Source organism: Lepeophtheirus salmonis, chromosome 5, assembly GCF_016086655.4.
Source record: "Lepeophtheirus salmonis chromosome 5, UVic_Lsal_1.4, whole genome shotgun sequence".
NCBI lineage: Eukaryota > Metazoa > Arthropoda > Copepoda > Siphonostomatoida > Caligidae > Lepeophtheirus > Lepeophtheirus salmonis.
In genome coordinates, this window is record NC_052135.2 from 6,639,237 (window position 1) to 6,666,335 (window position 27,099).

At 32.5% G+C, this 27,099-nt stretch overlaps 1 protein-coding gene and 1 long non-coding RNA gene across 3 annotated transcripts in view; both read left to right on the forward strand.

The window, feature by feature from the left end:
- The window catches only part of LOC121118746 (cyclin-dependent kinase-like 4), a 142,257-nt gene extending 115,511 nt beyond the window's left edge, over positions 1-26,746 (forward strand). For both annotated transcript variants that reach the window (XM_071888143.1, XM_040713332.2), the window contains exons 6-8: positions 9,682-9,891; positions 23,775-23,891; positions 25,233-26,746. In XM_071888143.1, coding sequence (XP_071744244.1) covers positions 9,682-9,891; positions 23,775-23,891; positions 25,233-25,433 — 528 coding nt within the window. In that variant the 3' untranslated portion in view covers positions 25,434-26,746. The remainder of the gene's footprint in view (positions 1-9,681; positions 9,892-23,774; positions 23,892-25,232) is intronic.
- LOC139905540 (uncharacterized) lies at positions 5,429-6,045 on the forward strand. The gene is made up of 2 exons (XR_011780405.1): positions 5,429-5,543; positions 5,608-6,045. It is a non-coding gene; the product is annotated as an uncharacterized lncRNA (long non-coding RNA).
- Positions 26,747-27,099: the final 353 nt, after the last annotated feature.

Sequence of the window (27,099 nt, forward strand, 5' to 3'; positions counted from 1 at the left end):
TAGGTCATCAATAAATAATTGAAAATAACAACTCATGCTGTATTTTAATCTTCATTGACTAAATAAAGAACATTCGTCTCCTTTCAAACTCTGAACTAGACGTGCTATCTAAAAATGACATCATAGGGAAACGAAATTTTGTATAGGTGATTTTCTTACTATTTCCCAACTTTACTGAACTAACGGGTGGCCCATCTAGCGATTGCATTTTGAACTACCACTTTTTTGACGTCTGACAGCTGTAGTAACATTCTCATTGTATCTAATATTTTGTAAAAGGTCTCCGGCTTACGAAATGGTTAAGTTTACGCTCAAAGAAAATTGGGAAAATACCGAAGACTTACTTCCAAAATGGAGAATCTTCAAACGAAACTGCAAGAAATTACGTCGGTCGAAATAAAGTGCCTTACAGGCAGTTTGTGGATAAATTTGTGAAGCGTGTGCACGAAACTGGTTCGTTAATGGATAAAACAATGCGTTCCCGTGTTCGTCCAGTGCGCTCAATCGAAAACATTGCTGCTGTTGCCGAAAGCAAAAAAAAAAAACGAGCAAGGAGCTGCCGTTACGGTCAATGATGAGCGCTATCAGGCCATGTTGGAAATTTTTTTGTTTCCCCAAATGGAAAAGGAAGACATTGACGACATTTTGTTCCAACCGAATAGCACACAGCCAACGTTACAGTGGACCTTTTGCGCACTGTCTTCGACAATTGCATCATAAGCCGAAACGGCAACGTCAACTGGCCACCTCGTAGCTACGATTTGACTCCGTTGGATTATTTTTTTGTGGGGAACTGTTGAGGATAAATGTTACGCCAACCATCCAGAGACGATTGACGATTTAAAAAATGAAATTGGAGTCGCCATTGCAGCTATTGAAGCTCACACAATCGAAAATGTATTGAAAAATGGATCGACAGATTGGGCTACTGTAAGGCCAGCGACGGCGGCCATATGAATCAAGTGGTGTTCTATCATGAACCGGAATGTTGAGGCTTTCAAATAAAATAAAAAAATTTGAAAAATATCAATCCGTCTTTTTTTATAGCGATATAAAAAAAACAAAGTTTCGTGGGCCACTCTTTAAGTGTAATTGAAATTTGAAAAAGTTTTTAGAAAAAACTGGCCTAATGTACATGCATTTGAACATAAGCATACATATATTAATAAAATTTCTGATATATTCAAAGTGTTTATTTCTTATGTGAAATATAATTGCTAACTGCTGCAAAAATAAACCACATACAGGGTCGTTCAGGTAAATCTAGACTACTTTTAACAGCATCTTGATCAATAAGCGAAGCAAGTAGAGGTTGGATCATTTTATTTGCAAGTTATAATGATACAAAAGAAAAAATTCAATTAATGAATTTGCCATTTTCGGGAACAATTCCCTCGATACAAGGCCTAAATGATTTTCAGGTCTTGACCACGTCCGTGGGGGGCGCTTTGTTTGTTACCCTTCCCCTCTGAATTTAATTTGAATTTACCGTAGTTATGAAATTCGATATTCGTCTGTCCAAAAGTTGGTTTGTGATATGCAAAATAAATATAAGAGGAGTTATAAACTAAATTTGTATCAACATCAATTGACATTTCTTTGGGGAAATAAATAAATTTTTATCGAAATAATTATAGAATATATTTTTTTGAAAATTGTTTAAGATAGTTTTTTTGTTTACAAAAAAACTATAATTTGAGGTAACTGGGCAGTATTTAAGTAAATACTAAATTTTTTCTTTAAAAATGTAAATTTTCAAAACTTTTGGGCCGTTGATCTAACTTTAAATACGTCTCAAAACTTTTCAAATATTTCTTAAATGTGTTTGGTACAATTAGAAAGCATTTTTTTATTTTTTTAGCTAAGCAATTTACTTATACCAAAAAGTTGAAAATATTGTTTGTTCCCATACACAAAATCTAACTCACTTTGATTTGTGTAGGCATATTGTCATTCAAAAACAAATATTTGATGAGAGTTCGATACTTGATTTTGTCCATATTCACAAAAATAATCACTTAAACGACTGTTACATAACAACTAGACCTTCAAAATGGCTGAAACGTTGGTGAATAGCTGTCAACAGATGCTGGATAGCTGCAACTAGCTTTTATTTACGAGTGCTACGATCTTCACGTCGAGCTTGAAACTTTTCCTACCAGCCTCGTATAACGGGATTATATACAAATAGGAAAAACTTCCTGAAAGGCGTCATGAGTGATCAATTTTGCCTTTTTAAGGATGGATAAGAGGGACTGCACTTGATGGTACCGGACTGGACCGCGGTCCTACATACGGGGCATCATAAAACTAGCTAGGACCCAGTTACTTTTATTACAATTTTTTGACGTCCCCTTTCTGACACTTTTTTGACGGTCACTTTTTGAAACTTTTTTGACGCTACCTTGCAGACGAAATGTTGAGAAACAAGAGTATGGGTACAATATATATTGGGTTTTTGTGCCAGTGTGTGTAGCTATGGGGATCCCCTGGTTAATTGAAATATCGAATGCTTGCATCACCTATGTAATCATTCGGAGGTTCTGATAACTATCTTGAATTATGCGATTGAGGATTATGTAATATACATACATTTTCCTACTCATTAGTGAATGTCTGATCTGAATGTTTATCTTCTTGAAATAAATTTTTGTGCTGTGTTCGTTCTTGGCCTTTTTGTTATTATTTCTTTTACTCTGTATGGTCTGTATTACATAGTAAAATTAGAACCATGCCTACAAAAAAGATTCAATACCATATTTTTTATTATTATTTCATTAATAAATGATCCATTATCGTGAGCTGGCAATCAATACAGCACATAAAGGCATGGTATATTCTGTACAATACATTGCAAATACAAAGTCTTTATATACCTTGTTTCATTCTCATGGATATGAAGGGGTTCATATGGCGTATGTACAATCGTGGACTCTTAGAGAGATACACAAAGAGTCAGCTGATAACTACAGTACTTTGACTTCATTCCTCATTACTATTAATTAAGTTAGAGGGATTGTTTGATGTACAAAAATAGCCACTAAGGTGTCATAAGCTGGTATAAGCCCATGCCGGACCGGATGCTGGGTTTAAATTAAAACTAGATGCATGCAGAAGCTAGTGACTTGCTAGTGACTATTCATGTACATCAAACAGTATCTATAAAAATGGAACAATAACAAACAAATCCACGAAGAAAAAATCATAAATTCATTGAATTTGAAGACTGGAGTCTACAGCTGTCTCCAGTTCTTCTCTCTTACTGTCCTTAGTACAATATTTAATGTGCCTAGAATGTTCGTTTGTGTGTGCAACATATTGTTCAATCCCTATTTCATGTGTTGCACTTCTTCTGTACATAGTGTACGTATGTGAAAAATGTATTATGGAAACAATTTATGATTTATTAAATGGATATATTTATTATTAGGGTGGAGCTTATTTTAATATTTTCGAAATGTTGGGTTTTTAGTGTCTAAAAATGTTTATTTTGCTACAAAGATAGCATTTACAAAAATAGTAAGATTCACTTTTATAAAGAAATGATCTTTGCAGTCATTCGAGGCAAGGAAGGACTAGACAATGTACGTACGGTAGTATTGATAAAATATATACAGAGTGTAACAACGAAATCCGGTACTTCAAACCTGGATTTTCCGACATCTTTAATGACAAAATTATACAATGTTTTTTTTTTTGTGGTGAAATAAACGTTTCACTTAGTAGGAGCCAAAACATGTTCATAGAGTCATCAACAGAAGATTTCCAGCCTAATAAATTTTCAGTGGCAGAAGGAGGTGTGATGTTGTGACGATTTTGGTGAACAATGATTTTGATATTGGCAATGCTTAGGTCTCAAAGATGACAGAGATCGTCAGGAGAAGGGTTGCAAATCGAGGAAGGACTTGGTGGAGAGTAGGGGCCCCAAATGAGTAACCTCAAGGAAGGAGGAGTTCGAGCACTACAAAATTGGGCTACTAGCCCAATTTTTTTTTGTCTTTTTTTTTTTTTTTAAATCAATATTAAAAAATGATTATTTTATGTTAATTTAAAGTAGATAGATCAAAAGTGCTGGATTTCGTTGTTATAACCCGTAAAAACAGAGCTCAATATCAACTGGCAATGTAAGGTCAAGGTCATCAAAGTTCTCACTTTTTAAAAATATAAATTTTTGTATATATTAGTCAAAACGTTTGGTTTGGCTACGCTAATAAACGGCTCAAAATTTGAAAAGATTACCTTCACCCAAAAGAAATATTTATAGCCAACATATCGGAAATATAAGAAATAATCTCTACCCTAATATATTATGTATAAACTATATATGTACTTTACATGTAATATGTGAAAACACATTCAATAAATCAAATGACGTCATAAACTTTGCATCCCTGATTTCATTTCTATTTTGTGACTTTTTAATGAGCTTTTTAGGAAGGAATACATATATTATTGTGATAGGATACAATAAGCTTTGTACCTTCCTCTTTTTAAAGGCCATTATAGGGAGTCAGATGCATAGCATAACTGCATTTGTAGTGAGTTAACACAAAGAAAACAAAGATCAAGAATATGAAAAATCCCCTATTCACTTTTTGACATCATATGTACGTACATACAATCCAATATTTCATGTACACAGTTTGGTCAATTATAGGACCTGTATTCAAATTTCTTGAGCTTAATTTGTCTCCGATATGGTTCCTTTCAATAAGATAAAATCAATATATTTCTAATTCTTCTATTGGGGTGATCATTTTTGTATTTTTCAGTGCAATTTGCAGAGCTTCTAATTGGTTAATCAGGTTAAATTGTTGATAGAATTTGATGATAATTTGTTCAAAAATACAAATGTAGGTAATCTTGGCTCAACTTTTAGAAAAATACTACTACCTTGCTTTTGTACTCAAAGACCATATTTAGTGATTAATTTGTCACTCTCACATGCCTAGAAAACCTAATTGTTTAAAACAATATATAATCATTGTTTGAATATGTTTCCTAAGAAACCCCCCTTCGATGAATACTAGCAATAAATCACCTATCCTTTTTCATTAGAAAAATAACACTTCTTCCGTGTCGTAGGTAATAACTAGGGGAATTGAAGTTGCTAAGGAATACAAAAAATATATATTTCCAACTATCATTATTTTCTAATCTTAGTACATCCTGTTACTTAAATATGGGTGGTTAGGAAAAAGTAATATCATCCCTTTTTTTAACTAAGTACATGTTGCTTATTATTGGTCAAATCGGATCATAGGATTAGGCCTTGAAAAGATGTGAGTGTATACTAAAACGCTTTTTGGACATTATTGCACATGGGCTGTTCATTCGTGAATTATCGTGCGTCGAGTATGGAGGTATCAAATGTATGTTGCCATATTTGACATTTTTACTACCTGAAAGGGAAAACACGAAGAAAGCGACCAAGAAAATTTACGATGGGACAGATACTCTTTCGGTTCGTGATGCACAATAGTGGTTCGAGCGATTTCATTTTTGGTATAGTGGAAGTGAGTTTATGGTCCACACACTAGCAGGTATGCATTCGAAAATATCGACAAAATCATGAAAAATATCGAGATAACTACACCATGTTAGCAGTCATAGCATCACCCAGAAGCTAAACATCGATTTGAACCATTTGTAGAAAGCTGGAAAAAAAAGAAACTCGAATTGGAGAGGAATCGGGTTTTATCAAGACAACTTCAGGCCGCACACATATTTGATGAAGAAGAACCGGGAGTTCAGATGGGAATTTCTCATGCATTTATCCCAAAGTCTGAACCTGGCAACAAAGGACTACCACCTGTTCCAATACTCATGGGGGTACAAATTTGGCCTAATTTTTGGCCTGTGAAAATTGGTTGTCCAAGTTTTGTTTGTTTTTTTCAATAGGGACAAGGTCTTCTTTGAAAAGGATATTATGAAGTTGGATTCTCGTTTGCAACAAGTTATCAAACAAAACAATCCATACTTGACTTAAATCAGATTATTGTAACATTTCGTATAAAGTATTGAAATAAAGCGAAAAATTCGAAATTACTTTTTCTCCCAGCTATTATTATGTGAATAAATCTCAGGTTATATATTGTATGTAGTACATGTTATGATTTTTAAGGTACTTCTCTCATTTAAGATCAATATATTTCAATTCAGAGTTAATTACATGCGTGTCCAAATCGAGTCGCAAATTCTTACATTTCATATCCGCCTCGAATCTGATATTGCAGTTACATCAGACTGAAGTGTTACTTGAATTTGAAGTATTCAATACAGGGTTCCAGCTCTGATTGACTCATTGCCATCAATATCAAAATATAATAATAAAAAGAAAGGTAAATGGCGCTTTAAAAAGAAGAAGAAGAAAAATTCAAGTTAAATATATTACCTCAAGTTTGAATTTCACTTTAAATTCCAGGGCCGATTTTAAAGGTAAATGGCGCTAATTTTAATTTTTTGAAAAATGACCATTAAAATTACCTTTATCACGGAACTTTTGACACAAGGAATACTCATGCATTCATGAAATCTCCAATTCAACGATTGCTTCAACCTTAGGAGTGAAAATACGGACTGTTCAGCGTATCCGTAAGAAGCTAGAGGACACCTGGGATGTTGATGCCACCATAAAGAGGGCACCCAAGGAGGAGGGCGTCTACAGGAAGGTCAGGGACACCGACTTTGTCGACAAGGTGAAGAAGATGGTTGAGGATGACCCTTCCAGGACAATGAAGGCCATGGCGAGGGATCTGGGCTGACAGACAGGCCCTGGGTATGGCAACAGGACGCAGCACCCTGCCATGTGTCCAAAATCTCCATGCAGTGGTTAACCGAGAGCTGTTATGACGTCGTAACCAAGGATTTGTGGCCTCCTAACTCTCCCGACCTTAATCCTTCGTACTATTTTGTCTGGGGCTATGTCGAGAGACATACCAACAGACATCCCCATAGCACCAAGGCCAGCCTGATGGACTCCATCAAGGAGGTATTCGGCAACATGGACAATGAGATGGTCAGAAGAGCCTGCGGCCGGTTCAGAGGCCGTATTGAGGCCGTTATTGATGCCAACGGTGATTATATCGAATGAATGGCTACTCTATAAATATATGCTCGTCATAGTTTTGATTTTCAATAAAAATGTTAAAAAATGTATTGGAAAAATATTTTGACGACAATTTCATCCCCGCTCTGTACATGAGAAAAAGAATCGAACTCATTTTGACTCCATCCTTCATGAGGAAATAAAAAGCTGTATGCTTGATAATTCCATGTGTCTTGGATCCCACACCATCCTATATACGGGACACTATTTTCTACGTTTTGGACAAGCACTCCAGATGTATCTTCTCTTTAAAAACGGGGCTGGTTGTGACTCGTAATTCTATAAATTTAAAGTCCAAGTCTATTTTAATGAGACTGAAGTACGTTTCTCCATTGCTGAAATGTATTTCCAAGTGGGAGCTAAATTATAAAATGGTAACGTTATCCGGGGGGACACATAATTTTTCTTTAAGGGGAGGCCAGAAGAGTAACGCGTCAGCAGAATGAAAGGAACGAATCAGATAAATTAGATATTTTTGAATAATTTATAAAAATTTGTTGCCCTGAATTTTAGCTGTTTAACAAGATCCAAAAGAAGGCTGTCAATTTATTTAAACTGCCTGCATTGTTTTTCTGGTTCTATGTATATGCTTTTTTGGGACTGGATCGTGCCTAGGATTTTTTTTTTTTTGACAAGGGGAAGCTTTTTTCACTATTTTGAAATATTTTTTTATAATTAAAACTTCTGCCTAGAGACTAAATCTGAACGAATAACTATTTTTTTCGAAAATTATGACATTCAGGACAAAACTATACTTATTATGATAATTATTTTTTAAATCACACACATGAGGTTGCAATGACCCTTTTGCCCGTATGTCGCCACAGGTACATTTAGAGTCCGAGTTGAGAGTAAGTATCCCCAACTCTGTTTTTATTGTGAAAAAATAAGTATGAAGATAATAAATATTAATATAAATGTCATATTTTTCATATTTAGTGATGTAATTTTTATTTTTACTACGTCTTCTTCCTACTTTAAGCTATAAATGTTACATGAATGCAATAGTCACTCCAACATCATAATAAAAATGAATGAAAATGTATTTAATACTATATTTGTACAAACAAACAAAAAGCTGTCAGCTTCCAAGTCTTTGAAATAGGAAAAACTATTGACTTTCTATTGCCAAAAAAGATATCATGGTCCAATTTTTTTGTCATGGATCGCCATTGTTTTATAGACTTTTATGTATATGTCCTAGGGATTCGTTTTAACAATCAATGTAACTTAGGATTAGACTTGAAATTTTGTGTCGGGCCTTATTCATTCGGTACAACCCTATCTTCAAAGCGGTCCCATCGGTCCTTTGAATATTTCATAAAAATGTTTACGGTTTATTAAGCCAAATTAAATATATCAAAATATTAATAACCGGCAAATGGGGCTGGATGGGACCGAACTGAACTACAGTCCTCAGTCATACATAAGGACCAACATTTCATTAAAGAAGACTGACTCCCCTGGAATCGATGCAAACCTTTCGACCCTTTATAATCAAACACAGATTTCTTTAGCGTGAATGATAGAGGTTTCTAAGGATCTTGCTATAAGCAGCACGTCTGTTAACTTTGTGCTACCTCTCTCAAACACAGTTTGACGGAGCTGTTGGAATTCTTAACCAACTCGTCGAGAATAATGTTTTCCTCGAACGAGACCTTGCAACTCGCACGAGAAAATGGACCATGCATTGCCTGATCCCTCAACCGAGTAACATAGTAATCTATAGGCTCCCTTTTTTATCTCAGATACCTGAAAAAATTCGACTAAAAGACTCTCACGAATCACCCTTACCGTCGAGGTAAAAACGTCCATCTCGGGGAGATTAAACAACTTGCACTCTATTGAACCATTGAGGTACCTATGTCCCAGCACAGTGAAGCAGGGGGGACTTCCTACGTTCTGGGACAATTCCCCAAAAAGGAACACGTAAATTTTAAATTCGTCCCAACACGACATCCATCTATGGCCCCTTTGACGCACCATCCATCACGAATGGAAAAGACTGATGTACCCCCAACTGTCCCTTCGTGTATCACGAAACATCCCCTTAGGATTGAGTACTACAAATACTGACATCGAAGTACTTCCGATCATATCCACACTCCTCGATATAATATCTCACCAATATCACGAGCTCCAATTTCTTTTTTCCCATCAATACGTCTTCACTCTCAAGCTCCAAGCGGGAATATTAACTCCTCAGCTCGGGAGCTCTGGGTAACAACTTTATAATTTTTGTCGCCACTTGTATTGTTCCAAGAAGACTACTTAATTATGACAAGCAACTTACCGGTGTAAAAGCTTGTGAATCATACTATTGCATTGCAGGGTAAAATCATAAACTGAATAACATTATTGAACTGTGATTAAGATATAAAATATATACGTAATACTAAAAATATAAGTATAAACTATCCCTAAAAAGGTACATTTATTGTGAAACGAATCCCTACGTCATTTACATAAAAGTAAATAAAACAATAGTGATACATAACATTTATATATTCATAAGTTTCCGTTTTTACGACTGGATTAATTCGAACATAATTATTGAACACTTATACTTTCAGGGAGAAGCCTTATGGCCTGGAAAGTCAGACATTGATCAGCTCTACTTAATATGTAAGAACCTGGGTGAACTAATACCTCGACACATGCAAATCTTTAAAGAAAACGAGTTCTTTTTTGGAATGAGTATTCAAGACCCTGGGGTCGTTGAGTCCTTGGATAAGAAGCTATCGAAAGAACTTGTGGGCTCTGAAGGAATTGATTTCATGAAGGTAAAATAGTGTTTTTTGTATAATGATTATAACTGTAATACTGTATTTTGTTTCAATAGAGGAATTATGTGCCTCACATAAAAATATTTTTGAACGAAAATCCAAAAAAGGAGAAAATCCAAATGTATGCTCTAACTTCATATACTCCTATGAGTCCAATATATTATGAATATATTTGAGTCCATCCGAGTCTTTGTTCAGTGTACAGAGTTGCACACTACAATTAGATCAAACTTTGACCTCATTCAGATCCTGAACAAGTGCATTCTTGTTGGTTTTGTTTAATAGCATCGATGGCATTTTAATTTTCAATATGCCCTCAATGAACCTCAACCATTGCCTCAATTCTTCTGCAGTGTAACCATTTTACTTATTAAAGAAAAATGTTAATATTGCATCAACGTTCCAGAGTTGGTTACATTGATTTTACAGTCAAATTATGGTTTTAGCAGTAGTAGATCTTTTAAATATAACCCTTACATGCCAATATTTGCATTTATATGAATTTATGAAGTAAAAAGGATTGTAACCATTTTACATCATAAATAATTTTTTTCAATAATCAATCAACGGTCCCAGAGTTGGGTCCAATTACTCGATATGAACTAACTACAGACATTTACAATTTTTGAAAGACGAGAAATTTTGAAAGTTTCAAATTAGCAACATACCACTTGATGAATGATCGTCTTTCGTCATCTTGAACAACTGATTAAAATTGCGTGATGAGTTAAGAAACTTAATAATTTTTAACTATAAACCATAAACTTTATTTGATTTAAGAGATTGATTTTGACTCTTTTATTGAGACGATCAATCTTGTCTACTTTAAGTGTAATTCAAGGTTTCAAAAGGGTTAAGAAGAAGGATTATATATTGATAAAGATTGAAGAATACAAATGTTATCCACACTCCATTTTGAGAGAAAACTCGTTCATGCTTGCTTTTGTGTTGCCGGGCAAAATATATATTGTGCGTGCTAATATTATAGAGTGAAATTTCCTTGTGCATGTACGATATGTATTTATACAATATATAGATGTATAATTTCGTAGAAAATCAATATAATTGCTACAACGTAATAAAGTGAGTCAAATCATAATAATAATAAATTCGTCTGCTCCCGGTTATTCAATTGAAATAAAATGTTTATTCTACTATACTATGTATACTTGCAATATTTATCTCTATAATGAAAGATGTGTGATTAGGCCCAGGAAATCCTTTTTTCATATACAATATATGTATGTAGAATCTTTAGCATTTTACATACAACAACATACCTCTTCATCCCACCTACCTTTACCTTACCCACACTGAGAAACAAAGGGCGTAGCCGTCGACAACGTATAGGAAATTCCAGTTGACTAAATGTAATTTATACTGCGTCAGGGTATTAATGACATATATTATTCTTATTATTTTTTTTACTCAATTAGCAATAAGAAACACAGAAACAAATGCGTAAAATCATTACAACAAAGAAAATGACAGAAATACTTAGCCGAGTAGTTAGGGATAGTATTTTGCCGGTTCTTATTAAGGACCAAGTACTGCAGTTCAGTCCAGAACCACTTCTTGGTCCTTAAAAAAGGTAAAATCCATCCTTCTTGAGTTTTTTTTATTATGTGGCTAGCGATAGTGCCCGGCATTTCCTGGAGTTATTAAGTATCGGTTAAGATACAAATTTTGCTTTAACAATATAGAAGATAATTCCCCAAGAAATCATAGGCGTTACTTCTATATTTTCCATGAGGACACTCACACATACCTACTCCCCAACGGCGCTTCAAGTGGAACTAAGCTTTATAATGGGAAGGTCATCTGGGGGACTTATATATTTGACTGTTGGCCTTTTTTTGACAGTTACGACAGGTTTTGTTTTTTATAAATACCAAGCTTCACAAATATATATATATATATATTTTTTGCAACATACACAAAAAACTTTTTTTTTGTTTCAATTTTTGGCAAAAGCTTAAAATTGAACGAATAACCTTCCGGGACCACAGGGCAAAGAGACCACTTCCCCCAGTTTTTGGGAATTTTTATATTTATAGCAATACAAAAATTTCGTCTTGTCAAAAAAAAAAATTGAAATGTCAAACTTATAAATTTTTTTTAATATGTCTTTTATTAGATACAAGATTATGCTTTCAAATTGTATCTCTTCCAAAAATTTGAACTCTAAATTAAATAATTTTTTTTTGTCAAAATCCCAAATTCTTTTGAGTCGAGTCTTTTTCTAGGTCGGCAGCACTGTTTATCATTATGATACCAAGTTTGAGGACCATCTGTACACCAGTTTGCAATCAATAGTTGTATAAGCAAGTCTACCTCACTGGTGCTCCACGATTTTTACAATGAACGAAATTATTGAACAAAGAGTTTGCCTTAAATTTTGTGTTCGAACGAAATTTCATTAACTGACACGTTGAAAATGTTTAAAAAGCTTTCGGTGAATCAGTTTAATCAAAAACTCGTGCAAATGAGTGGTATAAAGTGTTCAGTTAGAACCGAAAAAACCACACCGAAGTCGCTCAAAAGTAAAGGTTATAAATTTTGTTTTCTTTGATATCTGCGGTCTGATGCATCATGAATTCGTTCCGAAGAGACAAACGGTCAATCAAGAGTACTATTTGTGCGTACTAAGGCGTTTGCCTGAAAAAATCCGTCAAATACGGCCATAATTATGGAAGAACAACTCGTGGATTTTACACGACGATAATGCACCATCGCAGAGATTGTGATCGAATTCAAAGGCAATCATGCAATAAATACCATCGATCAACCACCATATTCATCTGATTTAGCATTGTGTGACTCTTTTTTTTTGTTCCCCAAACTTATATTGCCACTCTGTGGAATCTGTTTTGAGTCAATTGATTCCATAAAACAAAATTTTTGGAAGGAGCTGGAGGCCCTGCCAAAAAGTGCCTATAAATTTTTTTTCGAAGAGTGAAAAAAACGTTGGTATTTGTATATTGCATCCAATGGAGATTACTTCGAAGGCAACAAAATAAATTTTAATGATTACATGTGAAATTTGTTTGTTTTTTTAAGGATTTCCGGTACTTTTTGACAGAATGTACATTGTACATCGATTAGAAAACTTACAAATTAAAAAAAGAAAGACCGAGAAAGCTGGGAGTGGATGGAAGAAGTTTCCTTTCTTCTTCTACCTGTTTGAGTGAAACGTATCCCCTGGATGATTGATGGTATGGTGGGGATCTCTTTAATTCGAAGGAGTCAGTTCTTATAAGTAAATAATATTAGTTTCGGAATGAGAGAATATTATTATTTATGTAAATACTGTTACCTTAATAAGACCAAAATATACCGTGTAATTTGTTGTCAACAATTATAAAATAACAATTCCATAGTTCCATAGAATTGCCAAACTACTAACGGAAGTTGGTACTTTTTTCAACTTTTTTTAGTATGAGAGGTTGTGTGATACAACTAAGGTAACAAAGTGATCAGTATCTACAAAAGGAGAGACAGACTAAGGAGTACAACGGACGTTAAAAATGAAACATTGTAGCTATTATATAAAATAATAGCTACAATCTCTTCAATACTGATGAGTACTATTTAAGTCCCCAATTCGGAAAAAATAAGGAATATTTCAAATAAAGTTTCATCGAAGAGTAAAAATATGATGTTTTTACTTTAAAAATAAAAAATTGTAGATTGTTGAAACTCCAAACTTATGTTGTTATGATGCTTTTAAAATAAGAATTTACTTTTAATGAATTTCTACATACAAGTATTTTAGCATTTTAATTGATATTTACGGGCACAAATGATTGGAATAGTTAAAAAATTAAATGATACAAAATTAAAATAACTTTATTACTATAATCATTCAATTGTTACCTACACCCACGAAGGTGATGTTTTTCTGTGTTAGTTTGTTTGTCTGTTAGTCAACAGGATTAAGGCAAAATTTAGTGATCTATTTTGATCAAACTTGGTGCGAAGATTATATAGAGTCACAGTAAGAGGCCAGTAAAATTTGTTAGGTCAAGGTTAACACAAAAAGTAAAAAATATATAATCCACCATAGTTTTAGAAAAAATTGAGATACATTACTCAATTTGATTTTAGGTAGAGGTCTTTAAGTCTACAAAGTGCCCATTCGAGATTATCATGGAATCAAATATGTTTTATTTTGAGTGTTTCTTTTTTACCCTGTTCACTAATTGTGCGATACAAAAAGAATGTTCACTTTCGGAGGGTAAAAATATTGATCGACAATTCTAACACGAGGATTATTGTTGAGAGTGCCAACAATTGAAATTACACAAGAAACTGCCATTTTATAGTAATAATTACTCTAAGTATTTATTACTTCATAATCTTGATTTGGTCCAGAAAATATTATGTCGGTTTTTTATATTCAATATCATTTTCATGAACACCACAAAGTATGGCAAATTTTACTTCCATAACATATCAAATTTTCCCACTTTCATATCCATGGGTTGGGGGGCCCTCCCACGGCCACGGCCCTGATTGGAACTTATTTTAACAACCTTCTACAAAAGTAGGTTCATGCTATGAAACTTTTTGTATATACATATATGTAATACGCTCATCAAGAGAGTTATTTTATAAAAATGCACACTGAATTTATAAAAATAAATAAAATATATTATTTGATTAGGAAACCAGATTTTAGACGAATAATAAAAACAAATTCATGATTATATTTCTTTCTTTTATTTTAGATTTAAAAGAATCTGCATTCAAAAAATATTTCTTTGTATTATGTAGCGATTCCTGTATAGGGTATATATATATATATATGTATACATAAGATTTTCATTGTAGCAGTCATGTATATTTGTATTTTGTATTCAGGTTTAGACCATTAATTATGATTATGATTATTTTAAAGCATATTTCTAATTTTTGTTACGTAGGATCCTTATTTCGAAAATTATGTTTTAATTAATCATTTTTTAAATGAGGGAGATATTTATCTTCCATTCTCTTCTCACAATGAGTCAAATCCTTCATTGTTACACATATTTACAAAGCTATCTTTCGTCTTGGCAATCCACATTACCTCACCATTCTGCAAAATGTACCTATGTAAAAGCGTTTGACTTATTTGGACGACCTCATTTAAGTGTATGTTCGAACAGCACTAACGAGGGAAGAATTTGATTCTGTATTCATAATTTGAATACTTAAATCCAGGTTGGCTTTGTTCATTTGAGAATTATTTAAGAATTATAGGTAGGCTCTAGGGCAGTATCCATCTAAAGATCCGTAGATGTAAACATTCGAGTAAACTTTGGGTACTCAAACTTCTAGATCGTGACCCGAAATCAAAATAAGACGGATACATGCCTCAAATTCTATAAGTATTATACCAGAAGTTTGGACCTAAGTAAATCAGGATCCGGGTTATGGCTAAGTATATTCTAAATTTTTACTAATCCCTAAACAATGAATAACCCAATGTTATTACAAGTAAAACATGATTATTAGTTATTATTAAAATTATTGTTAAAATGGAATAATATGCTATGTATAGATTACTTAAAATCTGGATAGCACCCAACTTTGTTAATAGAGCCCTCATTTGTAATTTAAGTAATTAATCATGGAGCTGTGGAAAGACAAAAAATGTGTAGGAAAATTTTCATTTTTGGAAGTGGAACTTCAACGAGTGCTCCCAAAGCAATGATCAAGTAATATTTCATTTGGTCAAAGAAAGAGCTAATTTTTTATATATTATTTACTTCTATTCTGTAATGTATTCCTTTCAGATATAACTTTTAATCCCATCTTTCATTTATGAGCGAGTATGGAGGAAAAACCTCTTATTAAATCTCATCGAAGGAATGAGGATTTTTCGAGGGAGTATCCATGACATTGTTCTTATATTGTCAGTTCCTTCAAAATTCATCATATTCCACTTGCAGTTAAGAAGAAGAATGTCTCTTGACAAACCTTTTTTTTAATCTATAGATTACTCTACATTAAGTAATTCATGTTTCATCTTAACGATAAAATAAAATGATGCATTCAATCAAACAGTAATCGTTATAATATAGAGGTTGTCTGATTTTTAGAAGTAAATAGTTTATCCAGATATTAAATAATATATGTGCTATGCAAATAGTTATGTAGATGTCGCTCGAAGCAAAAATCAAAATAAATAGAGATGCTACGTTCGATATTATTTATAACTAGGATTTAGTCGAAAGTTTTTTAATATCCAAAAAATCCATCAGACTTTATTTTAGATCCGAGAAAGATCATGTGGACAAAGCCTTTTCAGATTCCAGATCCCGGATAATACAAATGTACTTATACCGTATATTTCAATTTTATCTTACTTTTTAAAATTACATTTGAGTACAATTCTTAATTTTGAAACTTACTTTTATTATACATCAGCCAGTCATCGCCTGATTTTATACAAAAAAGTCCCCAGGCCGATTATAAAGATATCATGTACGGGAGAAAGTGTACTCGTACGGTTGATCACCTAAATAATGTCATCTAGACAGGATTGTTAACAGGGGTGTTTTTGTGCTCAATTTCGACGGGTACTTTAGATACTGGACAGAATAGAAGTTAAAACTATGGGACCAATACACACCAATTAGGTGCATATTCTGTACACTAAAAAGTAAAGGACTTAACCTTCTTTATGGACCATCATCATATTCATAGGTATATGTAGTTGTAAAAAGTATGACCTGCCGGTATGTTAAAAAAAGAAACAGAACATTAACATGGTAACTACGACAATTTGAAGAAGATCAGCTTAGTTGTCTTGACGTTGTGTTAGATTAGCTGCAGTCAGTTGTGAGGATAGAGATAAAAAACATTGAATTATGATGTGAAAGAAGAATTTGACGCCGTTGTAGTTGACCAAAAGATGTAATATTCATATAGTCGTAACATTGATGGCGCTTCAAATATGTCCAATCCTCACTAAGTTTTAAATTTATGAAACTCTTCCGCTTTTATATTAGTATAGGATGATTCCATACAAGATCTGGAGTGGTTGGTGTACATATAAATAAAATAATTTTCCATTGATATGATCAATTAACTTTCGAGTTATTTTGTTCAGTGTAAGCACTCTATCTGGATATATAACCCAAATCCAACTCCGTATCTAGCAAGGAGTAAGCAGGAATTACTACAATCTCAATCTTCAATTATACTTTCAGTCGAACAAAGACTTATGCAAATGTATAGAGATGAAATATGTGTATGAGAGCGAGGAGAAGTCGGGAGCGAGACATATGGTATTACTGAATTAAGATCATTATTAATATCAGCTGCCTCTTATATGTTTTTTAAAGAGAAGAATCTTCTACATTTAAAATAGCATTTGAAAATATCATAATTATATTTTATTATGCATTTTTAAATCAATTTACACCAAAGATAGTAGATAATTCTTATTTGAGAGAGAGATGTTAACAGACCCATTGAATAATGAACAATAAAGAAGAAATAAAATAATCATCAAGAGTTTTTCGTTTCTAATCGGAAAGAAAATGGTGTAAAAAAATTTAATTAATACTCTTTTAAGAACTAATTAGTCATTAAAAATGTCAAGAGTTGCTCTATTCTATAATTGATTTTGATATCATCATACACAAAATAAAAATATTTTGAGTTGTCGCAATAGAATAATTACATCCATATATATATTTTTTTTTTCAATTTCACATAATTTTAATGTTATGTCATTGGTTTAACTTCAAAACAGGATCATAAATTAAGGATTTACAAAGGTCTACATATGTTTCACCTATACTGTGTATGTATATGTTTACATGTAATTTAGTCCTGTAGTGGGTCTTCCATGTACTTCCATAATTAGCTCAATAATATGCAGGGTGTGCAAGTTATAAATACCGTCACTTTAGCAGGTTCTCTTGGAGAAACTCGGATACTTAGGTAGCTGATTTTATTTTATAGTTAGCTTGTTCAAACCCGCACCAATTGGTAATAAATGGAATCAATTGACAAATTCGTTGCCTCAAAAGGTACGGAGCCGCCCTTGGAGTCCACGCCGGGAGCAACAACATAGCACTTGATTAACATCTTGTACTTAGTGAGACGTTCATTTGCAATGTTAGGAGGTAATTGGAGGCCTCTTAAGGTGATTTTGAAGCAGCGACAATACGGGATGAGTTTCAAATGGCTTGAATACAATTTTGACGACTTCATATAGCCGGACTTTTTGCTTCCAAACTCGCCAGATCTGAATCTGATGGATTTTTTGTGTGGGAACACGATAAAAAAAGACAACCGAATCCCTTGCAGCACAAAAGATGAACTTATCTGTCTGTTTAAGAAAAAAATTTGGGATTTGCCATGGGACAAAGTGGTGAAGGCCTGCTCGTGCTTTCGGCATCGTATAAAGACTGTAATTGAGGTGATTTTATTTAAATAAAAGAAATCAGAATCTATCCAGTATATCAGAATATGGTTATAATTTTTAATCGGATAACTGGATAGAGAGAAAATTGCATTTGAAAAAAAAATCCTTTTCGAGGCACAAATAGCTTGCACACCCGGTATGCATGTTTGTAACATTTGACCTTCGACCATCTCTTCTCTGGTATTATTATTCATAATAATATGATGCGTAAAACAAATACGGCAGCTGATAAAGTCCATTTTTAATCTTACCTAATAATTATACAGGGTGCAGGAGCTTAATTTCCTTTTTCCAAATGCAATAAAACAAGTTTTATAAATTAGAAAAGTATTATTTTGGCTTCATACTAATTGTATAAATGTAACAGGTTTTAAAGGATAGTTATTTTTGACAAAAATATGCAAAATTAAATTGGCAGCATATCTGATTCGATAGTTGTGAATGATTAGTTGTTTAAGTAATTAAATATTGGCAAGTCTACAAAAATCTCAAAAATGTTGGGTTTTCCGTAATAAATCTGGTTTCAAATATCCGATTTGAACAAATTTAGAATACATACATTACACTAAATCTAATAACACACATTTTAGCTCTTTAAGATCCTTATCTGTGGCGTTATTCCCATTCAAAGAATATATCAAAACCAAATTATATAAAAATAGCTTTTTGTATAATAGAAATTGAAGAAATCCACTAATTTTAATAAATCACACCAATAAAACTCAGGAGCTAAATTTGTATTAATGTAATGTTATCTATTATGCTGTCAAGCCATTTTTTCGGCAATATTTATTGTGTGTCGAGAACCGCATGTTCCTCACTATTCCTTCACATAATAGCGACTAACTGTGGTTACAAGAATATAAATAGTAGAATTTGTGTGTGTACTTTATGAGTGCCCAAAACATTCAACATAGGAGGCTCAAAATTTGCATGGGTGCCTCTTTTGAACCTAGGCAGGCTAAGAAGGGAGTACCGATTTTTTTTTATTACATACCCTAAACACTAAAACTGTTTTTTGGAGCTCAAAGAGACTAGATAGAAGCATTATTAAAAATCAAAAAGTGAATGGCGTCTAAAAAACAACGTTACAAACAAGTTTGATTTCTAAATTTCTTCAAAATAAAAAAGGTTATGGGCAAAAATGAAATCTTGTCCTATTTAGTAGACATTTGTCTGTTTATTCGTTTGTATGTACATATGTAAATTCGACACATAAAAATTGATATTTAGCTGAAATATCTGTCATTCTTCGAATAATTTTTGTATTTTTTCTTTGTTTATTAATTAAAAGTCAATTTTTAAAAAGAAATGCCGTAGAAAAGATGCATTTTCTACACAAACTAATAGACCTTAATATCATAAATGAGTATTTTTAATTTCCAGAACATTTTATGACATTATTTTTACAATATTTGCAACAATGAACAAGTTATTGAAGGTTATTTTTTCGATGACATTATTTTCCATAGATTTGTCTCTATGCTCTCGAAAAAGAAACAAAATAGCTCATAAAAATAAAGATAAACAAACATGACCAGGAATCAAATGGACGAATTAATGATAATTTTTCTACGTGATGGATCATTCATGTTAGAAAAGAGTTGTTGATTCAGGAATAAAAATAACATGAAGCAAGAGCATAATCCCATCCTTTTTCCATCAGAAAGCAATCCTTTAATTGATTTATAGTAATACACATTACACATTTTGATTTATAAATTCAATGGAAACATCAAATTCAACCAAAAATAAAGAATAACAACTAATAAACCTCATTCATTTATATATTAGAAGTAGTATCCCGGAATAATTAGGCACCGGCTAAAGGACAAATTTTTCTTTACTCATATAATAGTAGATTATTTCCCGTGAAATCCTCAGAATTACTTTCCCTTTTTCAAGAACACATTCTTGTGTAACTACTCATTAAATAATACTTATAGTAAATCATATGACGTGTTCTCTCCCATAGAATGAAATAATAATAAATATACGTTTTAGAGAAAAAGTGATTAATCTCTGGGTATGACTAATGAGCTCTTTAAAGCTCTCACTAATAAAAAAATAAAAAACTATTTTAACATACCAATATTTATATTTTATTCAAATGTCAAATGTGAATTATAATGTATATACATAAGAAAAATAGGCCTCACACCTACACCTTTCATTAACACGGCTACATTATTATATATTGTATTAAAAAAATCATATGATATACATCAGTGAGCACTATATGCAGTGCACCCAGTGAATTGTTGTCATATATTCATAAATATGGACACACTTTGCTTCATTAATATAGATAATACTATGAAGCAAAAAACAAGGCTGATGAAGTTCACTTTAATCTTTCGTGTACATATTATATTTTAAAATGAAGTATTGCCTATTTTATTTGTGGATTTTTTGATCTATTTAATCCATACATCATCCTTTTTTTGAAAAAATTATGAGAATAATAACATGCTCATGTTTTGTCTCATGTTACATTTTTTTTGTTAATTACAATTACGCAATTACTTTAATTATATTTGATGTTGAACCGATTTGCAGGAAACATCACAGGAGAGAGAGAGTGAGAGAGAGATAGTTTTTGAAATGGATGTAATCATCTGAATTAATAATCATGGCTGGAATGGATTGTTTTTTATGTACATATACGGGGATATACAATTTTTAACTTCCCATGGTATGTACTCGTATTAATATACATATATTGTATATACATATTTGTCAAGGGGTCAAAATTCATCATGTAGTCTCTGTCTGACGTGAATCCAAACAAATTTAGATTGATTAAATTTTAAATTTTTGATTTATTGATTGCTCAATCTTCTTATTTTTTCTTTTTTTTTTAGAAGGAGCTGAGAGAGTTTGTGATTCCAAGAAACGTCTTGTTCTTTTTCAAATTTACGATGAGCTCATCATAATCATGCTTGAGGAATGATTGGACTTTAATACTTTTTTTCTTCTATAAGAACTTTGAATTAGTCTTGAGTCTATTTTAATCGAGTCAAACAGTGTCGATAAATTAGAAAAGGAAAAAATAAAAAAGATACAAAATGAAGTATCAACGCTTCCCACTTATCTGTAAAGGCTAATAACGAACGAACTAGCTGGTATAGAACAATATTATTTTTTTATTATGTGAAAGCTACATTGAATGGCATTCAATTATTTATAATAAGATCCACCTCTCTTGATAACCTCAGTCACACGGCGACTGAAGCTTTTGCAAGCCAGGGCGAACTCTTGCGGATCTAGCTTTACCATTGTACGAGTAATAGAGCATACATAACTATTTCTTATAATAGTTTTGAATAGAAATTACTCTTTTTAGAACTCCTAAAAATTAGAGAGGAGGTCAAAAATGAATTGATTTAGTCAACTGGCCCTTGAATACGGGGGAAGGTGGCTTAAACCCTCTACAACCCTTCGGAGTTGTAGTTTGTTGACAAATTTGTTGAAAAGGTAAATTTATTGTAAAATATTTATTTAATATTTGAAATTTAGACTTTACTGTATTCAAAATTTTGTTTCTTTTCGTGTCAAATAATTGCTCAACAATTTTTTTAAAAAAAATATTTATTGGCTTTTGGAGAAATCGCATGATTCCCCTAATATTCTTCCTGTATCTATGACGAGTGCCATTTTGGAGCCATATTGAGTGATAGTTATTAAAAAACATTACATAATAGCTACCATCAGGGGCATTCATAGCCCCTGATAGGGGTACTTGATCCCAAAATAAAACCTCGTTTTCTTTATATGTGTTACTTGAGTAAAATCTAATTTGGGGGTTATATGGTTAAATTGTGATTGATTGAAAAATCACTAAGTGTCAGTGTCCTAAAACTAGAAAACATATATTGAGGTTTAGTGATAAAATCAAGCCTACTCAATAAAAATATGAAATCTAATAGGGACTTTTCGAAATTGAAAATCTCATATGTTCATCACGAGTCGATACAACACTACTTTGTGTTAACAAAATAATATATATGTATAAGTAGAGTTCAAAATCTCTATAGCTAGCTGTTATGTGAGTGACTTAGACTTGAAACCTATATAAGTACACATTATTTATAAAATTATGTATATATCATCCTTGGAGATAATTTCTTGTTAATTAAATTTGTTTCTGGGAAGTGGGAATAAAAATGATATTGTACATTCATTGCATATTCGTATAGTATTTCCTAACAATTTGCATGAGTTGTGAGCTCTGTTTCATGTACGAACTATGTTAGGTCATTAACACGTGTATCCATGCTCATAGCTGACATATATTTTAACATAATTATATATTTGTAAAACAAAGTTTGTCTGTTTGATTGTCTGGAGAGAACTCATTTTTAACAAAAAGTGTGTAGCTATAGCTCAAGACGTCATATTAAAAAAGAAAAAGAGAGCAATATATATTATAAAAAAGAATGATCATTAATATAGATCAAGGTTTAGCAACGATCGTGCGCTGCTAAAGCTCAGCACGTTAAATTAAAAAAAATTAAAAAATGGAGTGCATTAACAGGGTGAGAATTAAAATCCAGTACAAGTTTAGACCTCAATATCTTGGCAACTCTGAAATTTATTTTTATATGTGTCCTCATCAGATTCAGCTGACAAAACTATATAAAAAAATAGAAAATCTTGTTATGTCCTCCGAATACGAACGCCGTGCGGCCATCATTGTGCCCCTATATGTCGAGCGCACGCCCAATAAGATTATTAAATTTATGCAGCTGCTCAAATCCACTGTTTACGATGTTGTCGAGGCATTAAAGGAGTCAAATAGGTCAGGAACCCTTGCAAGGAAGACTTATGGTCGTTTTGGGCTAATAACTGACGATAAACTAATTAAATACACAGCTAAAATGATTGGACATCCGGTCTGCTAACTCACCAGTTCGGAACCCCTTGGATTACTATGTGTGGGATGTATTGGATGGAGGGTCCAATACATGTGCACATAACACTTTTGGCATTTAACAGTACACTGTGCTACGTTCAGTGCCAGGTTGGAAGCTGTGGTTGGTTTGAGTGATGTGCTTCACTATGGACTCCGTCATGTAAGAGCAAAAGATTTGTGAATTGCTAAATATTGTTGGGTAAATCAATTGTAATATACATTATCCTTAAATTTTCCAGATTTAAAATCCCAACCCAGGGTTTTTTTTAATATTTTTTAAGCAGTTTTCATTATGATTTCATTTCTGAGGATTGAGTTACTTCCTTCTCGTGAAAACTTAGGGTAAAACTAAGAATTTCTTGAAGAGTTATATTCAATATTAATAAAGCAAAGTGTATGTAACTGTAAACAATGCCAGTACCGTTAGTATATAATATAAGAAGTGTTAATCTATATACAATAATGAATGTAATAAAATATTTATCTGCTTTTTAAATTTTAATGACCCTGTTGTTTACAGTTTTTGTGTGTTTTTTTCAGAAATGTCTAGATAAGGATCCAGACAAACGATACTCTTGTGAAAATCTCCTCTATCATAGCTTTTTCAGGGGATTAGAAGAAACTGAGCAAAGCCGCTGGAATAGAGAACGGACAAAAGTAAACAATCCATTGTTTTTATCTTTGAAATATTTAAATATATATTATATTGTGTACAAGTTACGATTTATTCGCTTTATTGCATCTTATTTAGTTACAACATCTTTGATTTAAATTACCAACTATTAATTGATATCATGATTTCATTTTGATCAAATTAAAATTGCTAACATGGAATTATGGACCCTGCAGTTATATAATGTGCCACATGATGCTTATCAATTCGTAAATTTCACTAAATAAGTTACAAATTATTTATTTAATATATGAAAAATATAAAAAATATCCCATTTTTCACTATCTTCATCAAAAATGTTGTTAAGTGTTCCTTTAAAGAATTGTATATCATTTTTTTTGTCTTAACTTTACTGTTTCCAAGTCTAATGACGTCAAAATTTAGTCATATAATTAACCATTTTAATTTAGAACAATACCTTAAAGCTTATAATCCTTTGATTTTGATCTATCAAACTTACTTATCAGGGACGTCCACAGGATTTTATTGTGCGGTGGGCTTTTTTTAGAAGAGACAAAAATCTTTTTGTGCAAATTTTTAGAGCTAAATTTTTTTGAAAGACTTTTGAAATTTAACCGAATGACCTTTTTTATGTTGAAAAAAAAATTGCAAAGCTTTTCACATTTAATTTTTTTTTCGTGAATAAAATATTTTTATATAGTGTTGACGATAAAAACATTTATTAGCGGAGCTACAGTCCCTCCAGGCCATCTTTTACGGACATCATTTACGAGTGATAGAACTGTGAGCACTTGAATGTGCCATAAGATAAAGTGGCCAATCTGACCAGTAACTATATTTTTATTCCCAAAAAAAAGGACACTTGCATAGCAAGGGAATATTCTGAAATGAATATATTTAAGAATAAATTATTTTCAATCTTTTTTGTCATTCAACAGTGCTAAGGACTAAGTAGTCGGTCCTTTAGGCCTACAATCCTAGTTATTTTTTTATTTCCTTAACTCGTAGCTAAGATTGAAAAATAGAAAAACAAAGAAAATAATGAAAGATAACTAGAAGTTAGTAACAACTTCATTTGAGCTATTGTAGTTACCATTGAAGACCGATGAGGATCGGTCCTTGGACATACAAATTTTATTAAGACCAGACTCTTAGGACTGCAGGTTTTTTTCGTATTTTTAGACCCGTCCAACAATAGATATTATTAAAAGGCTGTATTTGCCATTTTCATCAACAAAAGTTAAAGATTAAACCATTAAAAGCACTTATTTAAACAACTACTCTAAATTATTCAGCCCATTTTGAATTGCAACTTGTACAAAATTCTAACTTGTATCATATATGTACATTTTTTTATCTTTTAGAACACTAACCTCCATGGTCTAACCTTTCCAATCCTCAACACCTCCGCAAGCAATGCAGGCTCACAAAATGGAAGTCCAGATGTTCGTTTTCCTCACAACAATAATAATAACAGTATCAACAATTCCCATGTCCATCAACATCATCACCATGTTAGCTCCTCACTTAACTCGCAAAAATTTGATCATTTGCCCACCATATGACGACGAATGAACATGGACAAATTTACGCTATTGCCATATCTCTGAAAGTACATAATATTTTAAATAAAAAATACAGAAACAACTCTACAAAAAAGCTGATATATATTATAAAAAAATATATACACTAATTTTCCCCCATTCATTTAATTCCATTTGTTTTTTGTTTTTTTTAAATAATCAAAAAAGTGTCTCTGAATTCAAAATTTTATTTGTTTTATCATATATCTCATGCGTCATATTTAATTTTACACTAACGATTCTTTTTCAAACTTTATCTGAACAAAATTAAGTTTATTTCCACTCACTGAAATTGTCATTTTTTATTCAATATGGCCTCCCTAAGCCTCAATGACGGTCTCCATCCTCTTTTTGAATGTTGCACAAACCTTACAGATCTTTTCTTCTGGCAAGTCGGCCCATGCATAATGAATAGCGGACTACAAAGATATCACATCCCCATGAGGCCTGTTGCAGGCAGCTCCCTTGACCTTGACCTAGATGGAATAATCCAAAGGATTAAGATCGGGGGAACTGGGAGGCCCCATGTTCTTGTACACATTCAAAAGAAGTTGGCCTCTAGACAACTTCCTCTCCTTTTGTGGCCGTCGTAATGATATTTGCTCTTGAATTTGCTCCCGAATCATCTTTAATGATCCTCGGGAGCGTAACTTCATTCACATTCACCTATACTTCCATACCGGGAATCGTCTACACTGAATTTCTACCAAGGAAGTTTTTGACCCACGCGCACACGAGCATTTCCAGCAGTAGATGTGTTTGGCTTCCATTTTGCCGTCTTTGAAGATACAGCCAATATTTTTAAACAAAAACAATTAAAAATGATAATTAGAATGTAAGGCAGTCTCACTTTTGTAAAATTCCTATGAAAACATCAGCTGTGAGCATTTCTGCAAGTGTAAACTTAAATATGACACATGGGGTACATAATATTTTCTTTCTTAAAATGAATTAACATAAAACCAAATGATAAAAACACGATTAAGTCCCTAGCAAAACTATTTTCTCCCACTCTCTTTTGGACTCCATTGGTAGTCTGAAGTATTCACTACTCTGATCCGACTTCTTGAGACCATACATATATTTCCCAAATTTATACATATGAATGAGTCATTGTAAAAAAAAATTACTAAGGATAATCAAGGCATTATTACATGTGTGTATATTTTAATGTATGTGTTTAAGAGCAGCTTTGAAACATTGTAAGAAAATTTTCTCTGAGTCATAAATTTTATGATGATTAATTCGTAGGAAAAGAAAACATATTTTTGAATAAATGCTGTTGTATCATTTTATTTCCGTTCTCAGTGTCTGAATTGATGTCACATATTATTAATACTTGTACATAATATTTTGTCGTCTGTGTAGGTTGCTATCAGAAAATGCATCATATCCTTTAAAAAAACGGGTAGTCCTCAAAACTTCATTGAGGGTTGTCTGAAAATACATTTGTATATATATTGTGTTTAAGTTGTAACTAGGTTCGGTTTTATTGGTATTTGAACCGGTAATTGAAGTAGACTTGTATTATAATATACTTATTGAACCATCAATGACGTAACTCCATAATTTTCTTTGCCCCCCTCGTTAATGAAAATAAATGTGAAAAAGCATCACCCATCCCAAACAAAAATAATGCGGGCTTCTT